The sequence below is a fragment of the Folsomia candida genome, unplaced genomic scaffold, assembly GCF_002217175.1.
Source record: "Folsomia candida strain VU population unplaced genomic scaffold, ASM221717v1 Fcan01_Sc004, whole genome shotgun sequence".
NCBI lineage: Eukaryota > Metazoa > Arthropoda > Collembola > Entomobryomorpha > Isotomidae > Folsomia > Folsomia candida.
In genome coordinates this window covers 4,629,482-4,649,171 of record NW_019091196.1, presented here as the reverse complement: position 1 = coordinate 4,649,171, position 19,690 = coordinate 4,629,482, and the positions used below count along the sequence as shown (strand labels likewise).

The 19,690-nt window shown below is 38.7% G+C and overlaps 5 protein-coding genes across 6 annotated transcripts; 2 read left to right on the top strand and 3 right to left on the bottom strand.

Moving 5' to 3' along the window:
• Nucleotides 1–1,923: 1,923 nt before the first annotated feature.
• Nucleotides 1,924–4,696, bottom strand: LOC110848364 (cyclin-dependent-like kinase 5). Of its 2 annotated transcripts, XM_035850816.1 has the most exons (8): nt 4,516–4,696; nt 4,313–4,401; nt 4,075–4,234; nt 3,895–4,016; nt 3,707–3,733; nt 3,522–3,605; nt 3,363–3,450; nt 1,924–2,724 (listed from the first exon to the last, which is right to left on the bottom strand). In XM_035850816.1, exons 1-8 carry the CDS (start codon nt 4,550–4,552, stop codon nt 2,414–2,416), a joined length of 918 nt encoding a protein of 305 aa, XP_035706709.1. In that variant the 5' UTR covers nt 4,553–4,696; the 3' UTR covers nt 1,924–2,413. The 2 variants fall into 2 exon arrangements, with proteins under 2 accessions (XP_035706709.1, XP_021951257.1); XM_022095565.2 differs by lacking the exon at nt 3,707–3,733.
• Nucleotides 4,697–4,710: 14 nt separating this feature from the next.
• LOC110848218 (brahma-associated protein of 60 kDa) lies at nt 4,711–7,452 on the top strand. The gene is made up of 8 exons (XM_022095378.2): nt 4,711–4,990; nt 5,087–5,268; nt 5,339–5,660; nt 6,092–6,394; nt 6,472–6,617; nt 6,705–6,825; nt 6,887–7,024; nt 7,161–7,452. The coding sequence occupies exons 1-8, from the start codon at nt 4,838–4,840 to the stop codon at nt 7,314–7,316; spliced, it is 1,521 nt and encodes a 506-aa protein (XP_021951070.1). The 5' UTR covers nt 4,711–4,837; the 3' UTR covers nt 7,317–7,452.
• Nucleotides 7,434–14,223, bottom strand: LOC110848968 (ATPase family AAA domain-containing protein 2). Its single transcript, XM_022096342.2, has 14 exons — nt 13,505–14,223; nt 13,113–13,431; nt 12,678–13,006; nt 12,440–12,611; nt 11,969–12,379; nt 11,616–11,721; nt 11,254–11,548; nt 10,928–11,140; nt 10,460–10,813; nt 9,882–10,203; nt 9,645–9,807; nt 9,373–9,574; nt 8,584–9,256; nt 7,434–8,517 (listed from the first exon to the last, which is right to left on the bottom strand). The coding sequence occupies exons 1-14, from the start codon at nt 13,934–13,936 to the stop codon at nt 8,066–8,068; spliced, it is 4,443 nt and encodes a 1,480-aa protein (XP_021952034.1). The 5' UTR covers nt 13,937–14,223; the 3' UTR covers nt 7,434–8,065.
• A 213-nt stretch (nt 14,224–14,436) lies between these two features.
• On the bottom strand, nt 14,437–15,729 carry LOC110848967 (vitelline membrane outer layer protein 1 homolog). Its single transcript, XM_022096341.2, has 3 exons — nt 15,488–15,729; nt 14,782–15,108; nt 14,437–14,680 (listed from the first exon to the last, which is right to left on the bottom strand). The coding sequence occupies exons 1-3, from the start codon at nt 15,675–15,677 to the stop codon at nt 14,523–14,525; spliced, it is 675 nt and encodes a 224-aa protein (XP_021952033.1). The 5' UTR covers nt 15,678–15,729; the 3' UTR covers nt 14,437–14,522.
• Nucleotides 15,730–16,476: 747 nt separating this feature from the next.
• Nucleotides 16,477–19,544, top strand: LOC110848683 (phosphatidylinositol N-acetylglucosaminyltransferase subunit GPI1). Its single transcript, XM_022095952.2, has 7 exons — nt 16,477–16,817; nt 16,888–17,075; nt 17,137–17,603; nt 17,678–17,957; nt 18,510–18,654; nt 18,825–19,017; nt 19,083–19,544. Exons 1-7 carry the CDS (start codon nt 16,693–16,695, stop codon nt 19,401–19,403), a joined length of 1,719 nt encoding a protein of 572 aa, XP_021951644.1. The 5' UTR covers nt 16,477–16,692; the 3' UTR covers nt 19,404–19,544.
• The last annotated feature ends 146 nt before the right edge of the window (nt 19,545–19,690 follow it).

Sequence of the window (19,690 nt, the reverse complement as noted above, 5' to 3'; positions counted from 1 at the left end):
TAGCACTCCAGCCAAATTTGTGACACATTTTCTCATTACATTACAAAATCTAAGTTTAACGATGCAATTTGTATTGATTTGAACTCAACTGCCAAAAACCGGAATTAGGTGTAGTATGTAATTTCGACAAAAGTTTCAAAACCTGCATAAATTTAAAAACCTTACAAATTTTACATCTCATTTAAACATTGGTTCGTCCCTTGAAGAGACAAATTATGTGTACAAAGTTACAAAACAACTTGGTGTCTCAATTTCCTAAATAATTTCTAAGAGTGCAGCCTCGAATTTTTTAGCGTAACGAGGTGAAAGTAAATGATGCATGACGACAGGAAATCATGGTTCGACTTTCGCCACATTTTACTATTCCATTTTATCACGAGTTACACAATCCTACGTTAATCCACTGACTGATAAAATAAGCATTCCCCTCAGGTTCTCCAAGAATTCAATCAGAAACTGTCATCATTTCGTCCCGATTAAAAAAAAGAGCAACAAAATATCAAAGTTTGTTACATCGAAAATTTCAACAGAGATTGAAATCCTGATGAAAGTTTAAACTAAAAAATTGCAAAAATTTCTTGCAAGCAGGAAAGGAAATTATTTAATGATTTCACATTATTCACATAAAAGTTTTTCCATTGGAAATTTTGCCATCGACACGACAGTACCTACACATTTGGTTTATATCCTAATTTACGATTAAATTTTTAATAGGGTTCAGAATCTCGCAATTTTTAGGAAACTTAAATTTTTAATAGGGTTCAGAATCTCGCAATTTTTAGGAAACTTAAAAAAGAAAAATCTGCATGAAAGAAAAATCGATTAGTATAGAAATTCTTTTTAAATGACAATAATGTCCCAAAAACACAATTTTTGAAAAAATAAAAAGCATCACCAACTACCGATCGACATTTCATCGACGATTTATTACATAACAATCCTTCGAAATCCACATTTTTTCAAGGGGACGATAATAATCCAAAGTTTTTAGGAAATATACAACTTCAAAATTATCTAAATCAAATGCATATTAATATAAAAATCAAGAAGCATAGGTCCTCAATAAAAGTGAATTTCATTTTTTTAAATTATGAAATTTATCCAATTCCCGATTCATATAAAATAAAATAAAATATGAGATTAAAAATTTCTCATAAAAATTAGTAAGAAGTAAAAAATATTAAATTTTCCCAAAAAATTAATCAAAAATAGTCATCATTTCGTCCCGATTAAACAGAGCAACAAAATATCGAAAATTCAAGAAATTTAAATCCTGACGAAATTTTAAACTAAAGAATGGCAAGGTAAAAGGGAAACAATTTTACAAAGATTTTACATGACAGTTTTTCTATTGGAAATTTTTCTACGGCTGGGATGGGACTATGGGAGGATAGGATCTACATATTTTTAATATCCGAATATACGATTAAATCCTGAATAGGCATCAGAATCTGACGTACAAAATTAGTTAAATTACGTAAGAAATGTGCAAAATAATAAAAATCTATATGAAATAAAAATCAATTAGTATGGAAATTTTTTACAAATGACAATAATTTTTCGAAAAATAATTTCTTCAAAAAAAAACATCACGAACTTCCGATCGACATTTCATCAATAATTTTTGACATGTACAATCCTTCAATATTCTACATTTTTTCAAGAGGAATCAATAGTCTAAAATTTTTAGGAACACAAAACTTCAAAATTAAATAAAATGCATAAATGTAAAATAATGCATAATGTAGAAATCAAGAAGTATATTTAGGTCCTTAATCAAAATTAAATGTATGAAATTAATCCAATTTCATATAAAATTAATAAAGAGGGATGAACAAATAGAAACAGAGATGACTAAATTTTTTATACAAAAATGTAGCAGTATGCAAAAATAAAATCTTCACGTTTGACACTGTTTTCTTCGTACCAATTTTTATCAATTCAGAGATGAGAGTAAATTATTCTTTACTCCAAATTTTATTGCGATCAAATTTGTTATACATGCAAAATATAGGACGACAAAAAATAATTAATAGGAAAATCAGATCGACTCGATCACATAGCACAATTAACTTAATCAACCTAAGTAAATACTTAAACCCTTGTGCAAATAATACAAAATAGCTCGTTCAGATAGCACACCTGAATCATCAACTTAATTGACCTTAATTGGCAAGTAAATACTTGTGCAAAAAATAGATAATACATACAAAAAAATCACAAAAAATCACAATTCTTCCTTCAAATCGACTAGAGGATTTGTCATGCACAAAATTATTGGCACCGAAAAAACTTATTCACACAGTACTTCAAAAACCCGAACTTCACAAAGATTACAAACTAATTTGGCGTAATCAAAAATAAGGAATAAATAATTCGTCGTTGTCATTTTCCAGTGTTTGATTTGTCTTGTCTACAAGTTTCTGATGGCGGGTGGGAGGTCGTTAAAATATGAGTGCGCCATCGCCTCTTCGGAGGACAAGCGATGGTTGGGATTGCAGTTGAGGAGACGTTGAAGAAGGTCACGACCTTTTCCCCCAAGTTTGGGGACGACCTGGGCAATCGAGGCGGTGGGATGGTAGACGGGGAAAGGTTTGTAGTCCGGGAGCTGGTTGTGACCTGGCCACGTGTCTTCGGTCGGTGTCCCCAACAATTTGAAAATCCGTTTTAATTGGTCCTCCACGTCTGATCCGGGGAATAAGGGGCGTCCAGAATTTGCCAGTTCTATATATAAAACAAGATAAGAAGATTATGCATGTGATTAAATATTTAAAAATCGTTCAATTGCAAAAAATATGTCTCGGGGCCCGTACAATGCGCAATATGTGTATGAAATCACGGAAAAATTGTAGAAAATTGGGTACAAATTCACAAAAAGTACAGAAAATTCGCGCAAAACTGGGAAAAAATGTCATAAAATTCTCGTTAAGTTTTCGTAACTTTATGTATGAACAAAAATATTATCCTCAGTTTACCAAAACTAGAAGAAAATATGTGCAAATTTACAAAAAATACTCATAAATATATAAAGTTCAATAAAATAGCAAGAACTCATAATTTTATAACACATACAACTTGATTTTTGAGCAGGTTGTTTTGAATCTATACAAATTGACAAGCTTTCACGTCAAATTTGCAAATTTTGGGAGATCAAGAACATATAAAAGGTAAAGGTTAAATTGGCACATTGGTGAAAGTTTTAATTTTTCAGTTTATGCAGTTTATAAAATTATTGAAATATTTCGAACGCCGTGTCTGAAATCTCGGAAACATTTCTAATTTTTAGGTTGGAAGATTTTCAACATGTTTTTGTCTGCAAACTTGTTTCACCCGAATTTTTGATCCCCTTCGCAAATTAATACCTGCAAAAATACACCCGGCGGACCACATGTCGATCGAAGTGTTGTACAACTTGGCTCCAAATAGGACATCCGGTGGGCGGTACCATAACTGAAGAATCACAGAAATTATTAAAATTAGTGGCTAAACTTATTTAAATATTGTCCAATTTAAATCTTCACCGTGACCACTTCCGCTGAGTAACACTTGACCGGAATTCCGAACGCTCTCGCCAATCCGAAATCAGCCAGTTTCAGTTCCCCGTTCTGAAAGGAAAATGAATCCAGTTTTTAATTCTTATCAAAAACTTCATCAAAATTTCAACCTACGACACAAACACGACTTAAAAAAATTTCAAAACATTTACGACAATCTTGTGTTGCATCATCGTCGGCTAATCGAATATAATAATTCAATTTCAGCAGCATGTCAATTAAGCAAATTAAAACGGTTAATCATGGTTATTATAAATAACCAGGCAATTATATAGACATCAAATTTGTTAGTGAATCATCATTGTCAATTAATTAGTTAAACATTGAATTAATTACATACCTTGTTAATGAGCAAATTTTGCGGTTTGAGATCACGATGGAGGACGTTATGCCCGTGACAAAACGCTAAACCTCTCAAAAGCTGGAACATGAAGGATTTGACGACATCGGGATCAATGTCACCTACAAATTTAATTAATAACTAAAGTGTACAATTAATTACAATTAATTAATCAAATACCGTTTAGCGAATCAAAGTATTTCTTCAAATCTTGGTCACAATGTTCAAAAACGAGTGTTAACTTTTTATCCGAGTGGAGTACATCGTAAAGGCGGACAATGTTCTTGTGTTTTAATTCCTTCAGGAGACAAATTTCTCGCAGGGCAGAGGATGGCACGCCCTAATGAATTACCGTAATTAAATTATGTCGTTTAATTTGCAAAATCAAATTTTAAAGTGCATTGCATTAAGATTCTACCTCATCCTCATCATCCAACCGGACCCTTTTTAACGCCACAATCTCCAACGTTTCACGATTCTTGGCCTTAAACACGGTTCCATAAGTTCCTAAATTTAAATTAAGTTTAGCATAATCAGTAATTGAAATATGAAATAAATTATCAATTCATCCAATTTGGGAAACTTTGCCTCAAATGGAATACAAATCAAAATACTTTTTACCTTCTCCGATTTTTTCAAGCTTTTCATATTTCTGCATTTCCTAGACCTTCTCAGAAACGAGAAATGTATAAAATATGTTCCCACTTTTACTAATTATTAATTTATTAAATAAATTCAGTCAGTGAAAGTAAACTTTGTGCTTTCACTCGTTAACTCTGCCAAAACAAGACTTTACCGGGCAGTCTCGTAATGCCCCGAGTGGTGGGAAGCTTCAAAATTCGCGTCCATCCATCCTGTCACTAAAAATTTTTATCAACAGGACAAAATTTTTAATTTAAAAATTTAAAAAAATAAAATAACACTTTAATTTAATTACAAATTAATGGCACAACGTTTTCCGAGCAGTGGCGGTGTCGCCATTCAAGGCGGACCGCCGGTCCAACAAGCAGGAATTGGACCGCAACAAGGACCCCGATTTCCGGGCGGGTCGCCGAATCCACAAATGCGACCTTATCCACCTCAACCGGGTTATGGGGTAAGTATAAAATTTTACGCAAATTGTAATTTGTATTCGTCTATTGGTTGTGCAAAAAAATGCAAAAAATATTAACTAGTTAACGAATTATTTCAGCCCGGCCCAGGAGGTTATCAGCAAGGTCCTCCTCGTCAAATGATGATGCCTCCCCGACCTCCAGGTCAACCACCGGGGGGATTTGGAGGTTCAGGCGGAGGAGGAATGCAACAACGTCCCATGACACCACAGTCAGGCCCCAAACGGCCACCCGTCGACCCTCGAGCAGTCCAGCAGAAACAGTAATTAAATAAATCTCTCATTTTTAATTTAATTAACCCAATTAAATATTAAATACTTTCACTTGATTAGGGAACCACCTCCAAAAAAGAAGAAGAAACAAGCTGACAAAGTCCTTCCTCAGAAGGTTCGCGATTTGGTTCCCGAGTCTCAAGCTTACATGGATCTGCTCGCCTTTGAGCGCAAGTTGGACGCCACCATTATGCGGAAGCGACTCGATATTCAGGAAGCGCTCAAACGACCGATGAAATTGAAGCGCAAGTTGAGAATTTTCATCTCCAATACGTTCTATCCTCCGAAAGAGCCCACCGAGACGGAGGAGGGGGCGACATCCTCGTGGGAGTTGAGGGTTGAAGGACGACTCCTCGAAGATAACAAGTCCGACCCGAATAAGGTATGTATATGCAAAAATATTGTGCAAATTTTCAAGCTTTAATTACAAAAACGCTGTATTTTTTTTGCTGCTCTCAATTTTCAAAAATTCACACTTATTTACAAACTATGACAAAATTAAGATTTCATTTTAGTGGAAGCCGACCTTCCCTCTCAGAAGGGATTTTTCCGTAATTTTGCGAACTTTACATATTTCACACTTACTAAGTTCAGAAATGCACAAAAATGCAATTAAATACAAGATTTATACACTATAATAATATTCTACACACAAACTTGTGTGAAACTTGTTGCGAAATTGACTTTTTAAAATTGTGTTACAAACTTCTTTAAACTCAATAAAATAAAAATTTACACAGCTTTTTCACAGCTTTTTTCAAAGCAAAGACATCAATATATGTATAAATAAATCCTGTTTATCCAATTTCTCAGATCAAACGGAAGTTTTCATCCTTCTTTAAATCTCTGGTGATTGAGCTGGACAAGGATTTGTACGGACCGGACAACCATTTGGTAGAGTGGCACAGAACACCGACGACCCAGGAAACTGATGGATTTCAGGTCAAGCGACCTGGCGATAAGAATGTTCGCTGCACAATCCTCCTCCTCCTGGATTACCAACCCCTTCAGTTCAAGCTTGACCCTCGTTTGGCCCGGCTCCTCGGAGTCCATACACAAACTCGCCCCGTCATCATTGCTGCTTTATGGCAGTACATAAAGACCCATCGGTTGCAGGTTTAACTGATTAATTAATTTGGACATTATTTATTTATAATCATTACCAAATCCTTATTTTGTAACGTGACTTGCAGGACGCACATGAACGAGAATTCATAAACTGCGACAAATATCTCGAGCAAATATTTGGCATTCAGAGGATGAAGTTTGCCGAAATTCCGCAAAGGTTGAACCCACTCCTCCATCCACCAGACCCGATCGTTATCAACCATATTATCAGGTGGGTCATGGGTTATCATTTAATTTATTCAGTTAACTAACATGGTTATCATTTAACTTGTCAAAAACTTGGCTGATTTTATTTCAGTGTGGAAGGCACCGAACAAAAGAAGACGGCCTGCTACGATATCGAGGTTGAAGTCGACGACACGTTGAAAACCCAGATGAATAATTTTCTCTTATCGACCGGAAGTCAACAGGAAATTCAGGTTTGCATACATTTTTTTCTACTTATCTGGTCGACTTATCTTATATTTCTAATTATTACAGAGCCTCGACTCTAAGATTCATGAAACTGTCGAGACCATCAACCAATTGAAGACGAACCGAGAATTCTTTCTCAGTTTTGCGTTCGATCCACAGCAATTTATCACGCGTTGGTTGGCTTCACAAACGAGGGATTTGAAGGTAATTGGTTACGATTGTCATATTACAAATATTGCCGTGCATAGATTTCCTCTAAGTTTGTGACTGCATCATTATGCAAATTATAAATACTGAATTACACCAAATTTTAAATATTTCCCATCTTTTTTCTATCTAGACGATGACAGATGTTGTCGGAAATCCGGAGGAAGAACGACGCGCCGAATTTTACAACCAACCCTGGATCTCGGAAGCAATTTGTCGCTACTTCTATTCAAAATTACAGCAAAAGAGGGCCGAGTTAGAGCAAGCCTTGGGAATTAGAAGTTCATAACTTTTCTACATTTTTTTAATCCCAACCAAAAAAAACTTATTCTTTTGTAAATATGTTTCGGTGTTATTACATACAAGCTAAATGATCATAAGAAATAAATATTGGTCTAAATAAATATGAATTTCTTGGAATTTTATTCACTTTTTATTGTCAAAGTACATTATTTTCACGATTTTTAAAAAACAGTATTCTTACAGCGATTATGTAAAAGTTACATATGTAAGTTTGTCATAAAACCTGCATTTTACCCTTCATAAACCAATTACATCCTGTATCTTCCAGCTTCCTTTATAATAAAAATCACTCAAACACTGTAAAAGTATGAGTAAAAAATGAGACGAGAGTTTATTTTATGAAAAATGACCCAGAAATTTTGAGCATATACTTACATCTTACAAAAACTACATAGGTACACATCATGAAATTTTTGAAAAATTGTCCGTCATTTTCATTAAAAATGTTGAATGGCAGTGTAGTATATAATTTGTAGCATTACAGTTTTTCACAAAATTGAGTATAGTAAACGTCGTTTAAACGATCTTTACTTTTCTAAAACTTGAAAAATTTCTGAAAACATTGACTATTTTACAAACAGTATTTGTAGAGAATTAAGATAATACGTGCATTGAGAATCGTATAGTTTTACAAGCTCGTAACTTTTCATTGAGCGAATAAATACGCTAAATAATTAAATATTAGTTTAATAATTAAATATTAATTAAATAATTAAATATATCGACATCAAGTCATCAGTCTTTATTGTTCTTGGTGTTGCCACTACTCCTCCGCTGCTGTTGGAGTCGTTCTAGTCCGGTGAAACGTAACCTGGCCGGAGCACTGGAGGCCGGAGGGGCGACAACTTTCGCCCCACTTTCTACTACCAAAGTCGGGGTACTTTTTCCCCCCACCGCGTTGAATGGACGTTGCAGATGACGCGGGGTGAAGGATGATGATGTCGTCGTAGTAGTCACAAAAGAAGCCGATGACGGTGAAGCGGTCAACGATGGCGAGATTTTCTTCAACCAGGCTTTCACTTCTCCATAAAGGGCCGTCTTATCGGGAGAAGAGAGATGCTTCGTTACCAAGCGGAGGACTTGGAAGCGCAGATCGATAAGCTTGACGACACTCAAATTTTGACATTGGTGGACCGTTTTTGTCAATAAGTGGTCAAACTTGGGTCCAAACGTGGCAGCATTGTTACCTGTGTAGAAATAAAAACATTTATTATATATCTTTAAGACATTTCTTTACTTTTTTTGTTACTTACACGGATAGAAATCATTATCACAAGGACCGTTCGGAGTGGCGGCACCCGGACTGGACGAATTTGGCACAGTTCCACCCGACCCTGGCGGACTTGTCGAGGAAGACGACGACTGACTTAGACGCGGCACTGCGCGAAGCTTCCCGGCTGCAGAGGAGGAAGATTCTGTCGTTTCTACGGTGGGAGAAATCGTCTCATCATCGTCACCTACAACGTCAACTTCCTCGTCTTCGTCATCCTCGTCATCTTCTCCCTTTTCTTCCTCAATTACAATCTGACTGAAATTTTTATCCTCCAAGTTTCTCACAGAGGATGAATTCGGTCGTTTACACTTCTTTTTTTGAATGGTTCCCTTCGACCATGCGGAGGATTTTCGTCGCTTCGTCTTGGCTGAGGCTGGTCGGGAAGTAGACGAGGTTGATGGGTCGACTCTATTTCGTGTCGAGGTGGACGGCGTCACAACGTTGGTGGAGGAGGACGAGACCACAGCAAGTTCTTTAACTTGACCATTACTCGATTCCGGGTTGGCATTCGAATTTCCACCACTCGTCGTTTTGTTCCGTTTACCTCGGGCTTTTATAATTTTGTGACATTCTCGCTCAAAATCGGAGTCCATTTCGTCTTCGATTAGTTTTTCGGCAAAGTCTTTCAACTCGTAGGCACGTAGTCGGAGACGCTGCAAGGATATGAATAGATAACCAATTTGAAAAAAATTGGATACATTTTGGGACATAAATTTCAGTTCAATCAGTCCAGAAGCATAACTCCACACAAATTTACACTTCAAATTACCTTGTCCGATTCCGTTTTATGCGGATTATACGCCAAACAGTTGGTATAAATGAGGTCAATGTCGTCTAAAAACTGCCTCGCGGTGTAGTACGAGTTCGAATTGAGTTTAAACATCATCGCCTCAAAGTCCATGGGACGTTCGATGACTTCCAGATAGTCGGGAACTTCCTCTATGTCCACGGGACAGGTGAACTCTTCAAATCTGTCAATTTAAGAATGCCATTAATTTCCTTTCACTCATAATAAATAAACTAATCCTAAATTAAACCCACTTCTTATTTCGAGCCAACTTAGTTAAAATCTGTCTCAGGAAAATTCTCAATTCTCTAAATGTAGAATTTTCCCGTTTCTCTATCGCTTCAAGTTCTTCCTTCGTCCACTTCGGGACAGACGAGTTATCTTCGGGTGGGGCGAGTGCGAGCTGTTCCAATTCCCCTGAAGAACAGTTAATTAATTAATGAGTGACATCACATAATTATACAATTAAATTACTTAGCTAAACAACTTACTCGACTCCGCCTCCACGACTCGCTTCACCTTCGTAGCCAATTCGAAAACGGGTTGGAAAAAGAGTTGAATTGTACTCACGGACGGTCGCGGCAGCCGAACGACGTGATTTACAAAGAGACTCGAAAGGTCGCAATTTTCGCCGAAAGTGTGATCCAGCTGGCCCTCAACGGTGGCGAGAAAGAGGATCGGTTTCGTCAGACTTTGTGCCATCATGCGGATCATGATTTCTTTTGACGCGTCGCTCAACAGGTCACAAAGACGTTCAAGATCGGGCAGGTAACAGATGCAGGGTTTCGGCTGCTTCATAACTTCCATGCATTTCTATATGAAAAATATTAATGGATAAATATAACATTTATTAAAATATATATATATCAAAATTATAACCAAAAGCATCAAAAAGTGTGATCAAAATTTCCAAAATATCAAAATAATGTCCAAAATTGTCAAAATTACTTCAAACTAATGACCAAAATTAGCATAAAACACCACTAAACTTGAAAGTTTAGTGGGGTTCTTGTCTTCCACTCACTAAATGAGCAATTAGATAATTAATTTAACAGCAAACAGCACCCACCTGTGTCACACAAAACTCTACATTTCCTCCATCCATGTGTAACGCTTCGAAGCTGAGTACGTAGACGGGGACCTTTTCCAACAAGTGGAGCAAGGCTGGGACGATGAACGTATTCAACCCGCTTTCCCCCTCGGCCTGGAGAAGAAGCCGTTTCACGCTCGATTCCGCCAAAAGAGAGGGCGAATCATGGGGGAACAAACCCTCCAAAAACTCCACCGCGACCCTCAACTGTTTCCGCAGAAGGGGCTGCACAAAGCCAGGCAGCGGCTGGGCGGGCGAATAGGTCGAGAAAAGCGAGCGTTGCGTCGATGGAGAAATTGACGCAAGGGCATCCTCCCAATCCTCACGGTCCATCTAATCAATCCAGCAATTAGTTAATTAATTATTTAATTGTATCCCAGTTTATAAATTGTGCAAAATTTGTGAAATCACAAAAATTTATGCAAGTGTTTTTATCAATATCCTCACCTTGATCGAGTCGTAGTTCAAGAGATACTTCTGCGACGACCCGTAAATCTGAGGGTACGTGCGACGCAGCGAATTCATGGTGGCCTGCCAGCAAAGGAATTTCAAATCAGCCCCGTTAAAGCCGACACTTCGGTCGGCCAACTCATCCAAGAGTTCCACTTGCGGGGGATCCTTCCACTTGGAGACGTGCACTTGTAAAATGTCTCGGCGTCCCTGTTCCACCACACAAAATTAATTGATTAATTAGTTAATTATCTATAAGTTATAGATAATTAACTAATTAATTTGTTATAGACTATAACAAATTATTAATAAAGTATTCCTACATTTCTCGTCGGTAAAAAGATGGGAAGTTCACAATCGAATCGTCCCGGCCGTCGGAGAGCTGGGTCGACAAAATCCAGCCGATTCGTGCTCCCCATCACGATAATCTGGCCGCGATCTTGCAGCCCATCAATCTCCGCGAGCAATGAAGACACAATCGAGTTGTGGATCTGGTCAGATTTCGCTGATCGTACTGGCGCAAGGCCGTCAATCTCGTCGAAGAAAATTATACTCGGCTGGTGAAGGGCGGCCTGTTGGAATAACATCCTTAGCTGACGTTCCGATTCACCCACGAATCTGAAAATAATTTGTAATTAATTATAATTTAAACTGATCAATAATATGAAAATTATTATCTTCTCACTTGTTCAATAAATCGGCTCCCTTTCTCAAAAAGAATGACACCTTTCTCCCATTAATGTTGGCGCACTCGTTAGACAACGCTCTGGCCAGGAGGGTCTTTCCCGTCCCTGTAAAATAAAATAGTAAGTTTTAATTGCATAATCAGTTACAAACTAACAATTAGCTAACAATTAGCAAAACCCCGTTTAACAGAAGGCCTCTACATTTTAATAATTATTTCATCAATTAAGAAAATGCACGTTTTTCAAAACTTCAACACATTTTTAAGTTCAAGACAAAAACTTTTCAACAGCTTTTAACTTGAAAACGGACATATTCAAAATTTCACCTCACAATTTTTAATCAAGAACTCACCTGGTGGTCCATGGAGAAGAATTCCCTTGGGCGCTGACATACCGCGCCCTTCATAAAACTCATGGTAGAGCAGAGGAAATAGCACAATTTCCTTCAACTTGTCGATAAAGGTGTCCAATCCACCCACCGATTTGAACGTGATGGACGGATCCACCGCTACGGGCTGGACTTCCATCAGCATTTTGAGCTCTTTCTTCGCCACGAGGCCATGTCCGCGGAGTAAATTGTCGACCCCTTCGCCACCACTGGGCACGCCGAATTTGCGCTTTTTCTTTGATGGCGACTTGATCTGGGTGTCGTCCGAGTCCGTGGAGGAGGACGATGATGAAGACGAATTCGATAGCTTCTCACCCCGACGACGTTTGTGGCGACGATTCTTGCGTAAAATTTTATCCAGTTGTGCTTCAGATTCTGAGAAATATTGATAATTTCAAAACCAAAATTTTGAAAATCCTTCCATAATTTACTTACCATAAAGATTTCCACTATTTCGACTCAACTTATTCCTATCGCGCAATCTTCGACACACGGGTTCCTCTTCGATCTGACTACTTTTCTTCTTCCCAACACCCACGGAGGACGATTTGGACCTGTTTCGGGTCATGACTCGTCTCTTTTTCACGCGAGAGTACATGTCGTCATTCTACAAAAAATCAGTCCCATCAATTAATTAATTACTTAATCACCTTTAACATTATCTCCTACTCACCGTATCATTGTCATCTGTCGCCACAACGTGTCCATTCTCCTCGGCCGATGACACTTCCAATTCTTCTTGCACGATGGCAATGGTTTCCTGCGATCTGCTCCTTGTCCCGACCACATTGCCGTTCGTATTACCACCCACATTGGCACTACTAGGTCTCGACGAGACGACGAGGCGCCGTGCTGACGCCCGAGTGAGGGAGCTCGGACGAAAGTAACCTTTCGCCTCTCCACCCCCTCCAACCACCCAGGACAAAGTAGAGTCGTGGTACGTACCTCGTATAATATGACGGGGACGAGTCGATCGGCGACGGCCGTCGTCCTTATCGGAATCTAAAGGTAAATAATTTATTTAAAACGTTGGTAATAAAATCACAACTGGAAATTTACGTTTTTCAAATAAATTTCAAAAAATACAAGAAAGTAAAAATATGCTCACATGTCAGCGACGCAGCTCGTGACGAACGTAAAATTTTGTACGTTTCGTTATCATCCGTGCTACTATCTTCGCCATGCGAGGCATCGTCGGTCTCGTCCTCGTCAACCACCTCGTCTTCGCCGTTATAGTCGACATCGTCTGTCTCTTCATCGTCCATGTGACCATTTTCCACCTCTGCTGGTTTCGGGGAAGAACGATATGGCGACTTCTTTTTCTTGGCTTTCATCTCCTTGTCGTCATCACTGTCGACCTCAGTTTCGGATTGCGAGTCGTCCTCAGAGTCTAAACCGTTCACCTTTCTAGATGGAATATTATTCCGCTAGGGAGAACAACAATTATATTAATGATTAATTAATGAGTACGCTTAATTAATTAAATTGCTAATTACTCACCCGACTCGACGTCAACACAATTCTACACTCCTTCTTGGAATCTTCCAACGGCGACGTGGTACTCGAATTTCGCGTCGTTCTCCTCCCAACCGGTGCTGGTGGAGGGGATGATAAGCGATCTTCATGTCGACGACTACTCCGATCGTGATTTTCATCTCGATAGCGATTGTGATGATGTCGTGGCGACGTTTTCTTCTCAACGAGGGGGACATATATGTCGTCGTCATCGTCCATATCGTCACCTTCCGGGGCCTTGTTCTTAACAACTGCAACAACGGAAGGGGAAGAACTAGAAGGTAAAATCTTCATATTTTCTTTGACAGATTCCGAATATCCTCCAGCTCGTCGGGACGACGTCGCTGTCGCGGTCGTGCCTCCAAAAGCTAACGAATTTTTCTGATCTTCGTGCAAACTCCGGAGCTCGCGGCTCATGCTTATCTTATGAACACGGTCGTGACGAGGTCAGAGGTCAATTACTAGTCAGTCTTTTTTTAATCTCTTGTCCCACCTCCCTCCCTCCAAAAAATTCCCACCAAACGAAACCGACTGACTCCGTCCTGCCAGACCACCCAAACGTGATTACCGATTATTGGGGACCTCGTTCAATTTGAAATTTTGTAAATTAGAAATTTATATTTTCCAAATAAATTCCAGTCTTATAAACTTGGTAAAAAATTGGAGAACGTAAAAATGACGATTCTGCGTGAAGAGGAGGGATAGTCAACAAAGCTCAGAAAGTTCCCACCACCAGCGAAACAAAGACGTCTCACTCCTGTCTCAATAACGTTCATGCATGCATAAATTTTCATGAAAATGATGTCAATTTTGACCTCGAAATGAGAATGACCTTCTTGGATTATCTTCTCAATTATGATAAGTAGTATTTTTTTAGGCAAATTTTGATATGATACAGTGACGACAAGATAAAATGATTTTTAATTAAATTTGAAGACAAGATTCGTAATAAATTTATTTCGAGAAATATGTAGAAGCTAAAAATATTTATTTCTCAAATTATTTATAACGTTGTTTCCGGCTGAGACGTCGTGGTCGTTGGCGTCGTCGTTGTTGGTGTTGTGGTCGTCGGCCTCGGCGTCGTCGTCGTTGGCGGTGGCGTCGTCGGCACGGGAAGATCACAACACTCCGCAGCAATATTGTTTAAAGAGGTGTCATCGGCTATACAAAAATAGCACGATTATTATAATTATAATTAGCAATAATTACTTAATTCCTCTTCCCCCAATTAATTAAATTCACTAATTTTTAAAAATCCTCACCCAACCCTTGAGGCGCTTCGATCTGCGTCTGGAACGCGCACAGCGCTTCGCTCGTTGAGCAGCGACGGGAGTCACGCCAAAGACCGAAACCCAGTCCGTCCCCTTCAAGGGGGTCGGGTAACGTGTTGCAATAAAAACGAACGTTATTCGTCGCCGTCTCGTCGTCAATTCCGTTCACTTCGACGCGCAGGGCGAATCCGTTAATGTACGAACCAATCGGACATGAAGAGATTGACCCCCACACACCGTACGCCCCTTCAGACGAGGTCACCGTCCCGGCGTCTTCATCCACTCCGGGTGCTCCACAGTAGAGACGGATAGCGTTTCCTGGAGAGGGAGCAAAATTTCAGTGAAATGGTTAAAATTTTTAGGTTTTTGACTAGATTTTGTGACATTATTAAAAAAATTCATCCAGTATTTAACTCGACGCCAAACTGTTGTGAAATTCAATATTTCCAAGAAATGCAAGATTTGTAGTTTAAAACTGCATGAAATGAGAATCGTAAATTAAACAGTTTTGAAAATTTGAAACTATTTTAGCAAAAATTACTTGAAAATAATTAAATTTTAAGCTAAAATCATGAAAAACTGAAAAAAATCAAACTGTAAATCTATTTTGAGTTAATTCTAAGCTCGTTTTTAGAAAAGTGAATTTTTCCTCATTAACTGGCTGCCTTTAGATAACCACTTATCCACCCGCACGTACCTGCAGTGTCGTCGATGAGGGGGCCTTTGTAGGGCTCCGTCTTGAGCTGGAAGCCTCTCGCGAAGGTACCATTCGGACATCGGTCAAAAGCCCCCCAAACGCCCCAGTTTGTCGTCGGTGGAGAAGTTATGATCTCCCCGGCGTGCGCCACACCCACAAGAAGAAGGACTAGATAAGAAGTTGCCGTCATGATAATTGATCGTCAACACGGGGCTCAGAGGAGAAGAATTCTGACAATGATTTAATCATGAGCTCACATTTATATGTAATGCACTGATTGAGTGATGATAAGATCTTATCGTTGTCACCCATACACACACCGTATTTCGTGACATAACGTATAACCGTGTCCATTATTCAGACAGACTTTGACCTGGACAGGACTACAGAGTCCATTTTCACGCAATCTGACTGAACTCTTGATTGATACAAATAGTCATGCAATTGATACTAAAAAATACATGATCTATGCAAATAGCTAACCACATAATTGGTAATTCCCATATGTGCTTATCCATGCAGATATAGATTCCAGAAAAACCAGGACGTGATGCTTAAAAATAACTGATAATACTGGCATAATTTTTGTCCATTTCATAATTCATCTCGCCAATCATTTCACTTCTTTCGATGAGTTCTTTGTTCACCAATGTTTCACTCTTTACAAACTTGCGACAATGTTATAAAAGCTTAACTATGGCGCAAGTTACAGTAATGAAGCTTATGTAAAAAAAACAACGTACAACGTGCAATGTAAATAAATACTTATGAAAATCCGATGTGAAGATTTCAACACGTTTGAATGTTTTCTTATCGTCATCTTCTTCATAACGCGAAAAGTTATCAATTTAAATAAATGATTTATAACTGTATTTTTTTAAATTGTAAAATTTGATCAAAAATTGGACTGAAAAATTTCATGATGAATTAAAACGTCGTTTTTTCTTTATTCAGCATAATGGTTTTATGATCCAACCGCGAAGTAGATCTGATGAGCTTATGAGTTTATTCCGTCAGCCGGTGATGTTTATTCAATAAACTCACCTTTTTGAAATTATGATTATCATCAAATATTATTATTTAGCCAGCATAATGTGATTGTCGACATCACGAAATATGTTCACGTATCGACGCTACTAAGTGACAGGTCAGAAGTCACAACGATATCGCTATCTTCGTCATATCAAAAAAGTATTAGAATAACAATGGTTCATCCCATTTTACAAATCTTCATCCCCGACACGCTTCAAGCCTCGCTTATCCAGTATGAGAGGCAAAGAGGTCACCGTCACGGCCGTCAAGCCTTCAATCTTATCGGGTTTACTCAGAGGTAAGTATGAAGTTGACTACAAGATAACCTTATTATAACGTGTCTATAATTCAAATTTTTTAAATTCTAGACAATCTCAAAACTGTCCTCATCTTCCCGATAACGAAAAAGATCAAAAAGGTCACTCCTCCTCTCAGGCGCAACATCTCCTCCTCCCCGACCTCGTTCAAGTCTCTCTTGTCGCGTTATCTTCGTCCTACAAGGCGTACGAGTCTAGTGCGTATCACGATGATGAAGTCGTTGGTCAAGTCATCCTTGGTAAGTGTGAGGTCAAGGTCAAAGGTCAATCATATTTTATAACTAATTACTAACTTACTAGATGACGAACCCCTCCAACCAACTCCGGCCTGGGCATGTTCCGAACTTTCTTCCCTGTTTGTCACGCTACGTCTTTTTTCGCCATCGTCGCCTTCCTCCGCGTCGTCCATTCGGGTGGAACGTGTCGTCTTAGACGGCCTCGTCTTATCCCCTGACCCTGGCGTTGTCATCCTCTTCCATTACTCGCCCTCCCTCCTCAATCAAGCCCACCATTTGCGCCACCTTCACGAATCCGAGAGTGGACTGCCTCCCCTTCTTCGCGCCGCGTTTCGCCCTCTTCCTCGCGATCGGAACGACCTTATTCCCCTCCAAGGGAGAGAATGGCCTTCAAGTGAGGTCGCGAGTGACCCATTCGGCCTAGAATTTGGGGATGAAATCGACTCTTCCACGGCCAGTTGGCGTGATAGGGTCCTTTCAAGGTCGATGGGGGTTAAGCAGATTAATCTCCGTGCTCGGTTGGTGTTAAATGTAAGGAATTGAATTATCTAAAATATTTTTTACAAATTTGCAAATAAACAGATTTCATTTCATTACATTTTCAGCTATTTCACGGTAAATTGTCGATCCTCGCGGGGCTCAACTTGATTGCACTGCTGACTCTGGATATCACTCTGGGCGTGATGTTGACCACTTTTTTGCTGACCTTCTTCCCCGCCTTATATGCCACCCTGCATGCCCAAGTCCACATCCTGTTACGCCTTCTGCTCGGTCTACTGGAATGGTTGAAAGGTTCCCCGGCCGGTTTGAAGCTCAACGCCGAGCTCAACTCGCTCCTTTGGCGATTTTTCTCTTATCATTTGCACCTCTGGGCGAATTATATTGGTGAGTTGAATGAAACAGTATTTTCGAAATTACGAGTTGGACATTGGAAAAATCTTTAATATTTTTTTTAGTATTTCATGAGAACATAAATTTCGATTTGAGTCGTGAAACTTGATCAAAAATATTTAGTGAAAAAATGCTATCAAAAAATTTTAGGTTTCGAAATTTTAAACCAGGTTATCTTTTAGTGTGTAGTATAATTTCAAAGTTAAGAGGTGTTTTGTTGTAACTTGTAAGAAGCAATCGATAAATTTTCAAGTATTTTGCGTAAAGTTTTAAAACCCCAATATCAGTTTTAGTCGTGAAATGTTACCAATTTTTTAATTTGCCAAAATTTTTGTCGAATGTTGACCACAAAATTTTGACTATAAATTTCACATCGGAACATTTGTGGCCTTTTAATATTACCTAAATATAATTTCAATTACAAAAATCATTCAGTATAATTGCAATTCTTTTTAAAATTGTTAAAACTTTTTAAAAGCCATAAAAAATAAAAAATAGGAATTATGCATACAATTTTATAAAATCGGATTATTATTTTTTTGTCAGGAATTTTGGAGCCAATTTTATCCCTGATCTTATCCACGATAATCTGGATCGGGCCACTCAGCTTTACTGTGCAGCTCTCCTTGATGAAAGACCTCATCAGCATGGCCACATTTCATGTCTACTGTCTCTACATTTACGCCACGAGGTAAAATCAACTATTCACGTCAACTTTGTCGTTAAAAACTGTATGTAAAAAAAACTGCGTATAAAATACTGGGTACAATTATTTACATAAGAATGAATAATAACTTTATAAGTTTGCGAAAATTGGGGCAAACATTATGAACACAATTAATTGTGCATATTTAATTTCAGACTCTACCACATCTTCCTTATCGTGATAACCTCCCTGGGCCGTCTCTTCTTTGGCCGGAAGTGGAATCCACTACGAAATCGGGTCGACCACGTGCACCTCTCGATCTCGGAAGTCTTCCTGGGCGCTCTCTTCTTCACGATTGCCATCTTCCTCTCGCCCACGGTGATCATTTACTACGCCGTCTTCTTATCGGTGAGAAAATTTGTGTTACAAAAATAAAATTGATTTCAATATTTCTAACGAATGTAATTTTCCAGCTCCGCTTGACTGTCCTCTTCCTCGAGTTGAGCCTCTCCCACTTTGTCGCCACATTCAACTCGATCCGACCCGTGAGCACGCTGCTTATCTTGGCAAACAGTCCCCGCGTTTGTGACCAAGTTTATCTCGAACGTCTCCTAGAACCAGAAGATTCGTCGTCTTCTTCGTTTCAACATCCGCCCCAATTTCGGATTCGCCTGCAAGCCACAAAGTCACCCTTTTCACTGTCTCCGACTTCCTCGGACAGCGACGACGGGGGTGGATTCAGCCTCTTCAAAACGATAAGCTACATCATCCGGGGGCAAGTTCTTAACCGATGAGATGAGATAAGGTAAACAAGAAAATATGTATTTATTCTTTGCCATCATCATCATCAGCACGTGCTTATCAATCAGCAAACTTTTACAATTAAGCAAGAATTAAATAATAGTAACTTATTTAATTTCATATTTATCTAAATAACTTACTTAATTAAATACTAATAATCCGATATACGTGAATAAAAATCGTAAAATTATTCAAAGTAATGAAAATTTTCCACATTTTGAAACATCACATTTGCATCATCATGATAACCTATAACATCACCACACTTATCAGGGATAAG

Excerpts from the sequence above, each read along its gene's own strand:
- LOC110848364 (XM_035850816.1), bottom strand. The coding sequence starts at position 4,552 with ATGCAGAAATATGAAAAGCTTGAAAAAATCGGAGAAG. Across the intron at positions 4,235-4,312 it reads GGTTGGATGATGAGGATGAG|GGCGTGCCATCCTCTGCCCT; the intron begins GTAGAATCTTAA and ends GTAATTCATTAG. Across the intron at positions 4,017-4,074 it reads ATACTTTGATTCGCTAAACG|GTGACATTGATCCCGATGTC; the intron begins GTATTTGATTAA and ends TTAAATTTGTAG.
- LOC110848968 (XM_022096342.2), bottom strand. The coding sequence starts at position 13,936 with ATGAGCCGCGAGCTCCGGAGTTTGCACGAAGATCAGAAAAATTCGTTA. Across the intron at positions 11,549-11,615 it reads GGAGCCGATTTATTGAACAA|ATTCGTGGGTGAATCGGAAC; the intron begins GTGAGAAGATAA and ends AATTATTTTCAG. Across the intron at positions 9,575-9,644 it reads AAGTTGGCTCGAAATAAGAA|ATTTGAAGAGTTCACCTGTC; the intron begins GTGGGTTTAATT and ends TTAAATTGACAG.
- LOC110848967 (XM_022096341.2), bottom strand. The coding sequence starts at position 15,677 with ATGACGGCAACTTCTTATCTAGTCCTTCTTCTTGTGGGTGTGGCGCAC. Across the intron at positions 15,109-15,487 it reads CCTCATCGACGACACTGCAG|GAAACGCTATCCGTCTCTAC; the intron begins GTACGTGCGGGT and ends CTCCCTCTCCAG. Across the intron at positions 14,681-14,781 it reads CGAAGCGCCTCAAGGGTTGG|CCGATGACACCTCTTTAAAC; the intron begins GTGAGGATTTTT and ends ATTTTTGTATAG.
- LOC110848218 (XM_022095378.2), top strand. The coding sequence starts at position 4,838 with ATGGCACAACGTTTTCCGAGCAGTGGCGGTGTCGCCATTCAAGGCGGA. Across the intron at positions 6,395-6,471 it reads TAAAGACCCATCGGTTGCAG|GACGCACATGAACGAGAATT; the intron begins GTTTAACTGATT and ends CGTGACTTGCAG. Across the intron at positions 6,826-6,886 it reads GAAGTCAACAGGAAATTCAG|AGCCTCGACTCTAAGATTCA; the intron begins GTTTGCATACAT and ends TAATTATTACAG.
- LOC110848683 (XM_022095952.2), top strand. The coding sequence starts at position 16,693 with ATGGTTCATCCCATTTTACAAATCTTCATCCCCGACACGCTTCAAGCC. Across the intron at positions 16,818-16,887 it reads CTTATCGGGTTTACTCAGAG|ACAATCTCAAAACTGTCCTC; the intron begins GTAAGTATGAAG and ends TTTAAATTCTAG. Across the intron at positions 17,958-18,509 it reads CCTCTGGGCGAATTATATTG|GAATTTTGGAGCCAATTTTA; the intron begins GTGAGTTGAATG and ends TTTTTTTGTCAG.